The sequence below is a fragment of the Telmatherina bonti genome, assembly GCF_933228915.1.
Source record: "Telmatherina bonti genome assembly, chromosome: 15".
In the NCBI taxonomy this organism is placed as follows: domain Eukaryota; kingdom Metazoa; phylum Chordata; class Actinopteri; order Atheriniformes; family Telmatherinidae; genus Telmatherina; species Telmatherina bonti.
In genome coordinates, this window is record NC_136613.1 from 27,608,005 (window position 1) to 27,621,375 (window position 13,371).

At 39.3% G+C, this 13,371-nt stretch overlaps 1 protein-coding gene across 1 annotated transcript in view; it reads right to left on the minus strand.

Moving 5' to 3' along the window:
* The window catches only part of fn1a (fibronectin 1a), a 34,052-nt gene extending 24,688 nt beyond the window's left edge, over window positions 1-9,364 (minus strand). Inside the window, exons 1-9 of the mRNA XM_079254358.1 lie at window positions 9,077-9,364; window positions 8,132-8,257; window positions 7,872-8,009; window positions 7,384-7,515; window positions 7,013-7,150; window positions 6,430-6,588; window positions 5,060-5,257; window positions 4,660-4,842; window positions 3,840-4,016 (exon numbers count right to left, since the gene is read on the minus strand). Of these exons, the coding sequence (XP_079110484.1) occupies window positions 3,840-4,016; window positions 4,660-4,842; window positions 5,060-5,257; window positions 6,430-6,588; window positions 7,013-7,150; window positions 7,384-7,515; window positions 7,872-8,009; window positions 8,132-8,257; window positions 9,077-9,209 (1,384 nt within the window). The 5' untranslated portion in view covers window positions 9,210-9,364. The remainder of the gene's footprint in view (window positions 1-3,839; window positions 4,017-4,659; window positions 4,843-5,059; window positions 5,258-6,429; window positions 6,589-7,012; window positions 7,151-7,383; window positions 7,516-7,871; window positions 8,010-8,131; window positions 8,258-9,076) is intronic.
* Window positions 9,365-13,371: the final 4,007 nt, after the last annotated feature.

Sequence of the window (13,371 nt, forward strand, 5' to 3'; positions counted from 1 at the left end):
AAAAAAACAAAAAAAACAAAAAAAAAACAAGACAGCTCACACCAATATTCACCTGAAACAGGTTTAGCTGCACATTTACTGTGTCGCTTTTTTAAAAAAGCTTCTGTACTATCACAAGATGTATCTTTCACACAGATACTGAATTGATGATGAAAGAGGAAGAATCAAACACTGTGCAAAGGCTTTTCCCAAAGCACAACCCAAAGATTCTCAGTGGGAATCAGATCTGGACTGTGGTGGCCAATCCATGTTTAAAATTACATCTCATGACACCTAAACCACTCCACAATTTGAGTCAGATGAATCCTGGCATTGTCATCTTGAAATATGCCTGTGTCATCAGGGAAGAAGAAAATCCATTGATGGAATAATCTGATCAGTCAGCATACTCAGGTAGTCAGCTGACAACATATTGTTGCTAAACGTAGACCTGACCAAGTATGGCAACGCCAGATCTTACAGTAGGAGCTTGGCATGATGGCTGCATCACTTTATCTGCATACTTTCTTACCCTGATGCCCCCATCACCCTGAAACAGGTTAAATCTGGTTCATCAGACCATGTGACCTTCTTCCACTGCTCCAGTCTAATCTTTATGCTTCCTAGCAAATTGATGCCTTTTTCTCAGGTTAGCCTCACTGATTAAGGGATTTGCTTACGGCTACACAGCTGTTCAGTCCCTTGGGTTCCCTTAACATTGTGCAAATGTTCTTACTTTCACTATTTAACACAGCCAATGCCAGTAGTTCCACTGTTGTTTTTCTTCAATAATTTCCAACAACATTAAGTGATCACCAACCACCGCCATTCACGGTGTCCTTTAACCACATCTCTTCCTTCAAAATGATAGTTCTCCACTATCCGTACATGCTTTACTAATGCTTCAGGCCCTTCTTATCCCAGTTTTAGTAGTTTATGCAATCGAAGATCTTTTGTTTGCTTGATGTAAGCCATTGATTTGACCCTTCTAAACCAGACAAAAAAATTTCCACAAGCATATGATGCCTTTCAACATGGTTATTTATGAGTGAGGACTGACTCACTGCATCATTTGAAATTAATTAACTTCATGCCCACTGAAATGATCAAATAAGAGCCTCATACCCATTTTCTTAATTAAATCCAGGGATTTCATGACACGAGCAATTGTCTACGCACCAAATCCAAGTGGAGACTTTTGTTTATGACCAGGAGTTTATATTAAATTTATAAGTACTTCTTTGGGGTTATTTAATTCCCTATTACATCAGATGAGAATAATCTTCATTGCCAAGTAAGTCTATACATAACAGGATTTAAGTGTTACTGGCTTCTTTGCTTGTGTTGAAGATAAATCTCCTTTGCATGATCTCACCAACTCAGAAACTTGAGATGCAGAACCAAGACATAGCTCAGAGGGATTGTGAACTTCACTGTTTTTGTTAGTGATTAGATCACAGCAGTGAATCCAATAATGTAAATGATTCCATTTGCATAATGGAACTGAATCTTAAATGTGCAGTCACGTCTGGAGACTGCTACTCGACTATACCAAGCCTTATGGCAGAGAGTGGATTAGCCTTTCTTAAAAACCTTTGAAGATTACCACTGGTGGAAGAGTAAGCGGGGGGGGGGGGGCTCCAGACCTTGTTTAAACATCACTGTTAACATCTCAACAACAGTGTTTGTTTAGGCAATGACTGTGAAGTAATTAATGTCAATAGAAAGACCGCTTGCCCCTTTTACCTACTGGACACCATTTACCACACACAAACAGCTTGAACAATGGCTAACAGTTGTTAAAACTTGACGGGGTAGCTGTAACAACTGGGTGTCCGCCAAAAGGTGGTCCTAGGAGCAAAGTATTTAAAGGGACCCTGGTCCACTGTTGTACCACATGTCGACATGATTGTGTAAGATGAAAGCGTGGATGAAACACATTTATTTTAGAGCAAAGTTAAATAAATCTCAAAAGTGGCTTATTCATTGACTACAGCTAAAAAGAAAATACAATAAAATAACATACTTTGGTAGCAGCCTGGCAGATACACTCATCATCAACACGTCTGCTCAGATGTTTAAATAATTTGTGTAGAGCCACAGCTTGTACTCTTTATTTTACGGCATGATGGAGCTATTACCATCCCTTAATCACTGCCACCGCCGCCGCCCCCCCCCCCCCCCCCCCCAACGTTAGTGCAGTGTCAATGAACCCCTGCTGTTTAATTGGCATCAGCCTCTTTTGTTACTTGCAGAAACCAAACTGACTCCCAGACAACACATCAAATTCTCCCAAGGCACTGGTGACTTCAGTGTGAATTTGGCTATGCAGTAAATAAAAGGTGATATAAATGTAAATGCGACTTTGTGTCATCAGCCCCGGCTCCTTCTTAACATCTCAGATAAGATGCTGCAGCCTTGGGTGGAGATACATTTCACATAAGAATGAGAGATGCTGCAATTAGCAGTCTTAATTACGTTACACTTTTAACCAAAGACAAGGATTCAAACACACTAAGGCATTTTTCATGGAGCCAACAAGTTATTTAAGATATGGATCTTTTGAATTTCCACTCAGGTCTGTCAAAGTTACAGCCCATTAAAGTGTGAAGTGTCTCTTCTTGCTGTACATCGGAGCCACCTTCCAGAAGAGTTAGATACGGAAATGTGGACTAGTTTTATTCACTCAACAGTCTGTTAAGTTTACACGATTTAATGGGATGTGAGGGCTTTTAATTTATACATCAAAACTTACCCATCATAAGAGAATTAGGTTGATGGTTGGTTGTTAACCTACTTTCTGCCACGACCATCTCATGTTTCATTCTTTCGTTCATTCATTACTCTGTTTGCTACCCTCAGCTCGTGGTGATGTCTGTGTAAAGCTGACTGAAGAGCAGATGTCTGACTTGGATTGTTGGGTTTTGTAGAACTTCAACTTCAGATTTTAGAATTGAGAGTAAATGTAAATGTGAGTCTGAAGCAAAAATACTATGGTGGGAACTCTTAATCAAATAATAATCAATAATCAAAAGAGCTCAACAACTAGGGATGTTTGATGTTGGCTTTTTTATTTATTTGTTTATTTATTTATTTTTTAAACTGATATCCAACGTGCCGATTTTGACCAACTCTTAATTAGGATACCAATATCAACCGAAAACGATATTTTTGGAACTAGCTGTGCCAAACAAACAAAAATATCTGGAAAAGTATACATGGCATCTCTTATACTTTGTCATTTTCAGTTATAGGAGATTGAGCTGAAGAGTTTGATATACAATATGTGCATACTGTGTAAAGCTTTTGTCATTATAAAAAGTAAAAACCAATATCAATAATTACCAATCATCCATTTTCATGTTGATACCGACCGTCAGTATGCCGATAATATGGGATATTTATATCAACAACTTTAAGGTCCATCCAGAGGTACCAGGTTATCAAGTATCATCTCAGTTTTCAGGATGTTTCCCAAAAATCCATTTAGCAATTGGTTTTTGAGGTGGGAATAAAGGAAGTCAAAGAATGAATCCATTTTGAAAGAAAAAAGTATTTCTAAAATAAGGTTCCTGGAATCAAAATACATCTTTAGTATCTACCAGGATTTAAAATTCGCTGAGCTCAATATGCTGTTTATGTTGCACATAAGGACTCTCCATTGACACAATGCATTGCTCATCCCATTAACCATGACAACTCCATGCCTGACACTGATCCTTCTCCAATCCCTAACCACAACCTAGCCCCAACCTGAGAAAAAATTCCTTGGCATTTGAATGCCCAAAATTGTTGTCCACACATTTATAGAAAATTTGTGTACAGTCAGGTTATGGTCCAACACGCACACACACACTTACCACCCATGGGACAAAAGCCAAAGCGTTGTTCTGCATCATAGTCTGTTGTAGTGCCACACCACTTCATGCCATCCCTTCGTCCATCTGCTGTACAGTCTGTATAGTTTTGGCCATTGTAGAGGAAAGGAAACTGGCACAGAGCGCCGTTAGAATTACCGCCTCGTGTCACCACAACCACTGTCAAAGGAAATCAGAATTTTCCATTATGGTGACTTATTTAAGCATCAATGCAGTCTTTGAATTTAACAATGAAAATGCAAACTCACTAAAAAACATATTTAATTTTGTTTAACCATAGATCTACAGGTAACATAATGCAGCCTCACATAAAGGCTGTAAACCTTCTGTAACTTTTTGTTAAGCAGTATTTTAGAGGTTGGTTTTGGATTTACTTTGCAAATGCTTTAAAACCCAGATGCATAATGAAAAAGTGAGCTAACAGAAGGTATTACTTTATACACTAAAAGATAGGTCAGATGAGACATGTTGTATTATGCTAATAGAGTTAGCTTAGCCATCATTTGATTCATAGAAAAATAGAAGGTGGAGTAACCATTTTTCTTCTTTAAACAGTGATGTTAAGTCCAATGTAAAGTCCACTTTTTTCTCTCATGATAAGATGCTAAAAGTAAAAACACTACTGCTAGGAGTCATAGTTTAAATTAAACAGGCAAGCGCCTCTGAAGTAACAAATTAGCCAAACATGTCAAATTTCTAGGATTCTTCCAAATCAAGGCTACATTACATCCACAGTCAAACTGCAGTTAAAGAAAAGTCAACACAATTCCCATTTTTTAGAACTACTAATACATTTACTCACCATTCTTCTCTGTACAGAAAGAATATTTCTGGTCTGTCTCATGGTTGGAAGAGGTGGAACACCATAGCTGTCCATCACTGCGTCCATCAGAGGTGCAAGAGTGGTAGGTCTTGCCCTTGTAGACAAATGGGAACACACAAGGCTGACCTCCGGAGTTGCCACCATACACTGGAGCTGGTCCATCTGGGTGAGGACAGAAAAAAATACATAGACACATAATATTAACTTAAAAACAACATTAAGCTTTTAACTGTATTGATTATTTAACCTTATTAAATACGCCTAAACAGGTGCATTTAAAGGTTTACAACAGCATCACTGTTGTTCAGGGTACCCAGAAGAGTTCTCATCTGAAGACTCTAAATCTGCCAAGAAAAAAGGAAAGAAGAAGATCTCTCACCCCATTGGTCACAGCTTACTCCATTGCCAAGGCAGGTACAGATCATACGCTTATTTCCCTGGTTCTTAATCCAGCGCTGTCCATCAAAGTATGTCATTCCAGTGTCAGTCCTACAGGTTCCCTCCTTTAGAAGTGCAGGTACAGTAACAGGCTTATAGAGGTCAGGCTGGATGTTGGTGATCACCCGAGACCCAGTGCCTAGAATATAATATATGACTCAAATCAGATACCATATAACAATAAACAAAAAGGTATGACATGCACCTTTAGTATTTTCTCACATTTAAAACAAATAAACACAAGAGTTATGTCACCAATTTTCATATTATGAGGATTTAATTAGCTGTGGATAGCTAAATTTAAAGAAAAGCTATTTCACACGCCCATTACTGTACTCTTTAAGCAAGCAATGTAGCTTTATATTGCTGAAAATCTGGACACACAGAAAAGTTACCTACAAATTATGTACAAAATTCATTACTCATCAACAGCCAGTCATATATTGTTGGCGGTCAAGGCCCTGCACGTCAATATAAATATTGAAATAATATCTAAACTGTGGCTAGTTTGGCACTACCAAAAAATAAACTAAATACAAATAATTGTAAAAAAAAAACAAAAAAAAAACAAAACAAAAACAAATCAGCAGATGCTTCACATTCAACCACTTCTGACCAATTAGAGTAGACTGGACCTGTCAAAGTCATACCTTAAAAAGGTAAAGCAGCTAAAACAGAGCCTTCACATAGAAAGTGACATAAGGTTCTGAATCAATGTATATCACCAAAACAATGGACTTTAGTGACATTAATGCATTTAAATTCACTGTAATAGATATGTGAAATAAAACGCCAGATATTAGTAGACATTAGCAGTGTTTGGCCTCTTTAAAAGGAACCCAGCTTCAGTACGGTAAAATACTAAAAAAGAGCAATATGAAGACATGCGTTATGTTTATACCAAAAGCTTATCCATGTCAACTAAACATGAATTATGATGAATCACACAGACCAAGACAAAAAAGCTGTTGTCCAGATGATTTTGCTTTTAACTAACCTTAAAAAGTTACAACAAGCACATGTTTCTGTGTCACACCCCATAATCACTTCAATCACTGCACATTTTCTAACCAACATTCCCATGTGCATTTCTCCCTCAACATCCCCCTGGTTCCCACACGCCATGTCCGCCTTTCCATCTCATGAGGTCATGATCATAAGTTACCAGAATAAGTCTTTCTCACTTCATCACTTGGACACTCGGCATCTCTTATCACTCGCTCCTAATAACATCTGTCTCTGGTGTGCGCAGCTTTCTCGCCTCAAAGAGCAAGAGCCGAGGAGGGAAACAAGGATATTATCAGTTCTCACCCAGGCTGGTGGTGTGAAGTGAGGCATGCCGTTCACACTTCCACTCCCCTCGACCGTTCCCTGTGCACAGACACTGAAGCAGGTGGCCGCGGGCGTCCGTCTTGGTCCATGTATCTCCAATGCGGTATGAAGACAGCATATCCTGGTCATTGCAGCGATCTAGAATTGACAAAAACAAGAGAGAAGACTTAACATGAAGTAAACAAACCTGGAAAAATCTGAGGCAACTCTGTGTGACAGTTTAGGTGGGGGGGGTTGTCTCCTGGCCACCAGCTGTTTTCATGTTTCTGCCTTACAGCTTTGTTGTTAACTGCAGCACATGGATTTATTGATGACACCCATTACAAATGCCTCAAAGGCCACCCTGATCGTTGCAGCTTGCGTTTTGGACACAGATGACTGCATTGACTCATCTTGTTGACCCCCCACTCCCGACACACATCAGCTTTGACGGATGTTAACAGTTTACAGTAATTGAAATCTTAAATGAAAATGACTGATGGGTGTGAAGGAGTGTAAATGTTAGAGCCATATTTATGCACACAAATAAATACACACATACACACAGATATATGTATCTTACTTCGCGATGTGCATGTGATGCGTCCACTTCCCTCTCCCAGACAGGTACAGTCCACCACCATCCATCCCTGATAGGGCTTCTCCCATGTGTCCCCAACAACATAGGATGTTCCCGCAGAATTGTCATAGCAACGCTCAGCTGCAATAAATCACAAATAAAAAGTTAAAAATAAATTCTTCACTTATCCATCTGTTGATCTGTTGCCATTCAGAAAATAATAAAAAACATTGCCCAACACTGACTCCAACAAATGACAAATACGTCATCCTGGGATTCAAGTCAAAACTTTTCTGGCAATTTGACAAGCAAATCAGAGGATTTTCCATCCAGATAAAAACATCCTCTCTGAGTCAGCTGTCTGAATGACTCACCAACTGGTTTGCAGGTCCACTCTCCCTTGCCATTACCCAGACAGACACACTCCAACATGTACCCTCCTGTTTCATGGGGTCTCCTCCAGGTGTCTCCTATCTTATATGAAGCTCCACTTTCATGACAGCGATCTGGGTAGACAGGAGGAAGAAGTTTGATTCTAGATGGGGGTTTTTTCCCCTTTGCATGTGTGTAAACAAAGTCAAGATAAAAAAACTAAATTAAATAACTCAGACACTGCTCCCCATTATCTAACCATCCGGCTAACTGCAAACAGCTGCGTGGCAGCAGTTGTTAATCAACTGGGGGAGAATATGGACATTAAAAAGGTTTACTGCCATCAGTCTGGCAGAGCAGGACATAAAAACCCAAGCCAGGATGTGTGGTGTGAGGTTTGAACGGTAATGGCAAAGGGTAAACCCCCCTCAGACAAAAGTTAGCTCACATTGAACTACATGCAAGAACACTTAAAACGAAGCACTCATACTAGCGATGGTGCAGCTGATCTTCCCCCTCCCTGAACCAATACAGGTGCAGTCCCAGATCATGCCGTCCTTGGGTCTCTCGTAGGTTTCTCCCACGGTGTAGTACAGCTGGTTGATTTTGTCATAGCACCTTTCCTCAGCTACGGGAAGAGAACAGTGGTGAACATATATCTATATGTGGGTTTTATACAAAAATTATGATTTGATTCGAATATTGTTGCAAAAACTCTGAGAAAAAATAAGCATTTGCATAAAAACTAACCTTCAGGTTTACTTTTACATTTGATCCCACCAACACCATGGCAGGTACAGATCAAAGTGTTGCCTAAAAATAGCCGCTCCCACTGGTCATTAACATTATAGAAGTGGCCATTCTCTGTACAACCATCTAACGAGAGAGAAAAGAAAACACAGCAAATTAAACATTCATACACACAGAGGCAGCAGGGAGAAAAGTAGGGGTTCACATTGGAAATCCAAATGAATTTACTGGAAAGAGGTCACAGTTTCACACATTGCCCATTAGTATTGGTTTAACTTCATAAATACATTCTTTTTCTCCAGTGCCAAAATAAGCAAACCCTAAATTGGAATAAACATTCCACCTAAAGATAAGATGTCACCAAAGTCTGTGAGATTGTCTCTGACAGTGTTAACATGACTTCAAAGGGCCCATATACCAGTGATAAACGATTTGCACAGGGTGGAGAATAATACTTATCCACTTTCACTCTCTTCCTCCCCCACAAGGCATGTTTCTTTGTGCACATCTCTTGACTTACAATGTCATGCACATAGCTTTTCCCCTCTTTTAATCAACCTTCAAACGGATGTCAATAATTTTTTTTTTTTTTAATCCCTCTGTGTGAACTTGGATCCTTATAATTCTCACATGGATGAAGGTGAAGGAGACAGCTGGGGTTAAAGGTTAATCTTGTAAAGCAAAGATCAGAGAATGATTAGGCCCATTAGTTTCTGATGTCATCATTAGGTTGATAGCATCAAATACTTTAACAGAGTCGCGCCCCAATACGTTTCCAGCTGCTTTTCATTTCAACAAAACCATATGGATTGAGTGGTTCAGAAAGATGCCAGTTCAACTGTGTTTTTCTTTTTGTTTAGTCCAAAAATTTCTTAGAATTTCCCTGACCTCCCTCTGTCAGATGGACGATTAATATTAAAGACACAGACATTTTATTTTACTTACCTGGAGAGACTGAGGAAGGTCGGTGCTGCTGCGCCTGTCGCCGATCCCGTTGCGTCCCCTTGGGCATGCAGTTCACCGCAGTTCCGATGCACAGAGCGACCAGAACCCCGGCTATGGTGCTGTGGCCGGACATGTTGTTAAAACCAAGCCGCTCTGTTACTGTTGAACGCAATCAAAGGTGCTCCTCTTGCAAGACTTTCTCTCTTTTTCTATGTATCAGTGGGGGTAACTGCAACAGTGTTCAGAGCCGCTCTCCAACCTCCTCATTCAGTCTTCTCCCCTCCAGCCTGCAGCCCCACACTGCAGGTTTGCACTTTGTGCTGGGAGTGATTTATCTGGGCATGGCTTACTTTGAGGCGGAGGAGGGAGGGAGGTCCAACAATGGACCGACTACTCACCCTGCATGGCAGTCAAACAGGCAACCTTTCGAAACATAGAGTATATTCCGTATTTATCTGTGAGTTTACGAAAAGTCGAGTCTATTTCCAAAATGTCACCGCTGACTGTCAATAAGCTGAAACGTCACTGAAAACATAACCAAGAAGCGTCTTATACTGATTTTAAATTCTGAAAAGTTGTTAATCCAAGCTACTCCACTTAAACACCACGGAGATCATGTGGAATCAGCTTGACCCCTTTCCTGTTCCTAAAATGTATCCCTCATTATATAAAATCTCACCATCTAAATGTCACCAGCTGTAACAGACTTAATTGTGATTGATAGGGTTTTTTTTGTTTTTGTTTTTTTTGTTTTTTTTTTTTGCATTGCAATAGAAATTCTCTCTACCTTTTATTCCAATAAAAAAAAAAGAGAGAAAGCAATTTGCTTTGTCAAAGTTAAGTTCTGCTTTTTTATTTAAGTGACTGATTTCCGCCATCAGTAATGCAATCCAGTGTCTGTTTTCTGCCTTCTATTTCACACACACACACAGAGAGCATGGATCATGCGTCAGTGTTTGGAAAGTTTCCAGTTGCTAAGTTTCAGGCTTAGGGAAGTGTTTTATATATCCTAGAGTTACTTGGTGTTTTGTTGTGTTTTATAATGAGAACTTCCCATGTGATCCCAGCTAACTGTCTTGCTGTCTCACACTGTTTTTCCTCTTCAGTTGACCCTTTGCTCCAGAGCAAGTCTTATTTGGTTCAAAAGGATACATTTAAAATCTGTTTTTAAAATTAATAATTTTGCATTTGCATGAAGAGTGTTCCTATTTAATTATACAGGAGACAATTTAAAATTGTTTTGAGTGCTCTTGGATTGCAGAGATGTGTTTGTAACAAGTAGAAGTCGTGTCTTCACTGGAAATGATTGTGCTGCATATAACTTGATTACAGTAGTTTATTTTTTATTGCTGCTCCAGTTTTAGAGCTTTGTTGGCATGAGAGAATCAATGTGTGGCGTTGCTTGGACCTGTCAATATCTGTATGGGGTCTACATTACAAGACCCCACAGTTTTAAGATTTTTAACATGATCTAGTGGCAATGTGTTTTAATAGTGTGCCACTTATCAAGGGGATCATTATATCTACAAAGCTCCCCTTGGCAAAGTAAACTTGCTGAGCAGAATACAGCATCCAGACTATCATTCTGCTTGCTTAAATGCTGAAGTAAAACAAATAAATAAATAATAATAGTGTATCACTTTGTGTCATGTTTTGTGAGTCATTCAAACACATTTTACATTTTAGGAGTATAATTTCATGTTATAATGCCAAATGGTTAGGGTAAGGGTAAAACTACAGACGGAGGTCATCCTCTTACTTTTGCCAATTTTCACTCATCTATAGCTTCTCACAATTAAAATAGGTTCTGGAAAAACTTCAGATCATGCAGTAAATACATATTTGATAAAAAAAAACAAAAAACATACTTGGTGACTGGTGAAAAGCGGCACTAAAACCTGTTACAACAAAAAAAATTGTGAACATGTTAAAGGTCTCTAATGTCCAACAAATGCAGATGTCCACAAATGAATGGATCCCCATCAACGCACAGACATTGTTGAGTTGGTCTGCTATTTGCCATAATAACAGTATGATTGCTATTAGAAAAAACCCTTGAAGGTGTGTTGTCCTGCCATAACCTCTGCAAGCCCTCAGATTCCTTACATGCAAAAGTATTTCTTGTTACAAACCAAAAGCAACATGAAAAATCCTTAACTTTCTGTATTAACGTCTTTAAAGCAATCAGACATTTGTGTTTTGCAGAGAATTTTGTCTAATTTGAAATAAAATATTGAATATTTGCCATTTGATTTTTTCTTGGTTTTTAAAATAAAAATCTACGAGTCTTGATGTACAATGCACATTCAGAACCAATTTAGTGAGCAATACAGCCACAAGAAATGAAAAACAGCGGGTTGGGTGTCATTATTTCCTCTGGGGTGTGATGAGCTCAGCTGTCAGTGCAGTAAAATAGATTAATCCTCAGTCAACTAGCACATTAAGGCAATCAAAGAATTGGGAAATGTGAGAGGAGACTATCTAACCACTTTGTAATGTGTCAGGAACTCTCTGCCATGTAGACATATTTTGGGAGTGTTAGTAAGATAAAAGGCTTGCTTTATCGTTACAACTGTCTTAAGGAGTTATTTTATTGAACCTTTGCTCCACATCAAGCACCCATGATTAGTTGGTTTAAAGTCCCATTTGTTATTTTTGTTTCACGCACTGGAAAAAACTGGCTTTCCCCCTTCTTTCCAGGTCAATAGTATTTGGAAGTAGGAAAATACATTTATCAAGGTAAATTAACCACTGATACCAACATACCAGTTGTCACGCTAAAGTGCTGTATTCAGTCATATAGCGACCACTACTAATAAAAACTTTACTTTAGCCTGACCTATACTGATACCAGAAAGACATCTGCATATAGTACCTGCATGCATACACACATGCAGAAACACTTGAAGTTCTTTTGCAAATGTCCTGTCAGGAAGATGCAAAGCACAATTTACAAGACTCTCAGCTACTAATTTTGTCCCTCTTTTTACCCTTCTACCTGACTGGATGGTGACTAATCAAATTGTCCAATCAGAGCAGACAGTTTCCTGTCCTTCCACATCACTGCGCCAACCATTAAAGAAGACTATGTAAATTATCATAAAGCTGGATAGTAGTGTGACTATTTCTTAACCAATATTTCTCAGTGCAACACCTGAGGTGTTAAGCAGGTGCTGCCTACTTTCTCTTTGCAAACTGTCACTTTTGCTTCCACCCAGCCGTGACTTGCAGTCATTCGTCTTGTTTTCCTCCAGCTGGCCTCCATGTGCCACAGTTATTTTAATGGTTCTTTGATTCCAATGGTAGCCGCTGCTTCAGCCGGCTATGTCCAGCCGGCTACGTCCAGCCGGCTATGTCCAGCCAGCTATGTCCAGCCCTGCCTCTGACAGCAGCCCTTAAAGGCTGGAGCTTTGAAAAGAGGGGAGTGAGAGAACAGAATCATGGACTAGGATTGGGTACATCCCACCACCTGTCTACCTGGGGGGCCAACAACAACATACAAGTTACGTTTGTTTTGGGGGGAGCTGGGGAGAACCAGCAGCTACTCCAGAATCCAAGCATCATTGAAGTAATTTGGTTGAGAGTGACTGGGTGCAGGAGAAAGTAGTTGTTTGCAGTGAGAGAATCTGAAGTACCAGCTGTTCAAGTCTCACACTGAGTAATAACAATTTATCACATTTACTTTCCAGCTCCAGACATGAGCTGAATCATATTGTTTTGTCTGATCCTTTTATAAACTTAATAAGTCATTTTGTCACAGAGGTTGAAACATTCAGTGTCATTTAATAAACTGAAAGTATATATATAATATATATATAATCAACCATCTTCAAAATTTACATCATCCTCATCCTTGAAGAGTCTGCAGTGAAAGCTGTCTGCTGTGATTGGACAGTTTGATTAGTCACCATCAAATCGGATGGAAGTGAAAAGATGGGGACAAAATTTGCAACCGCAGCTTCAGAGACTTGCACGCTTCACATCTGTGGACAGGATGTTAGCTAAAGATTTATATAGTTTTCCACAAATGCAGATCTTTTTTAATTACCACATAGATTTTCTTTCTTGCAGCGTATCCTGTTGAAGCTGCTGTGGGATGGTACATTACACCCAGGCTAGACTGGGTTTTGTTATTCATTACATAGTATCGTCTCTCTGTAGGCAGGATCACGTTAAACAATGCTCCATGTGGCAGCAACATGGACAACTCATAGCATCACTGCATGCTTGCCCTTTACAGCCATTCATTAGCTTCTCTTTTCCAAAGCAAGTAACAAATAAAGAGCTTTTAGGAG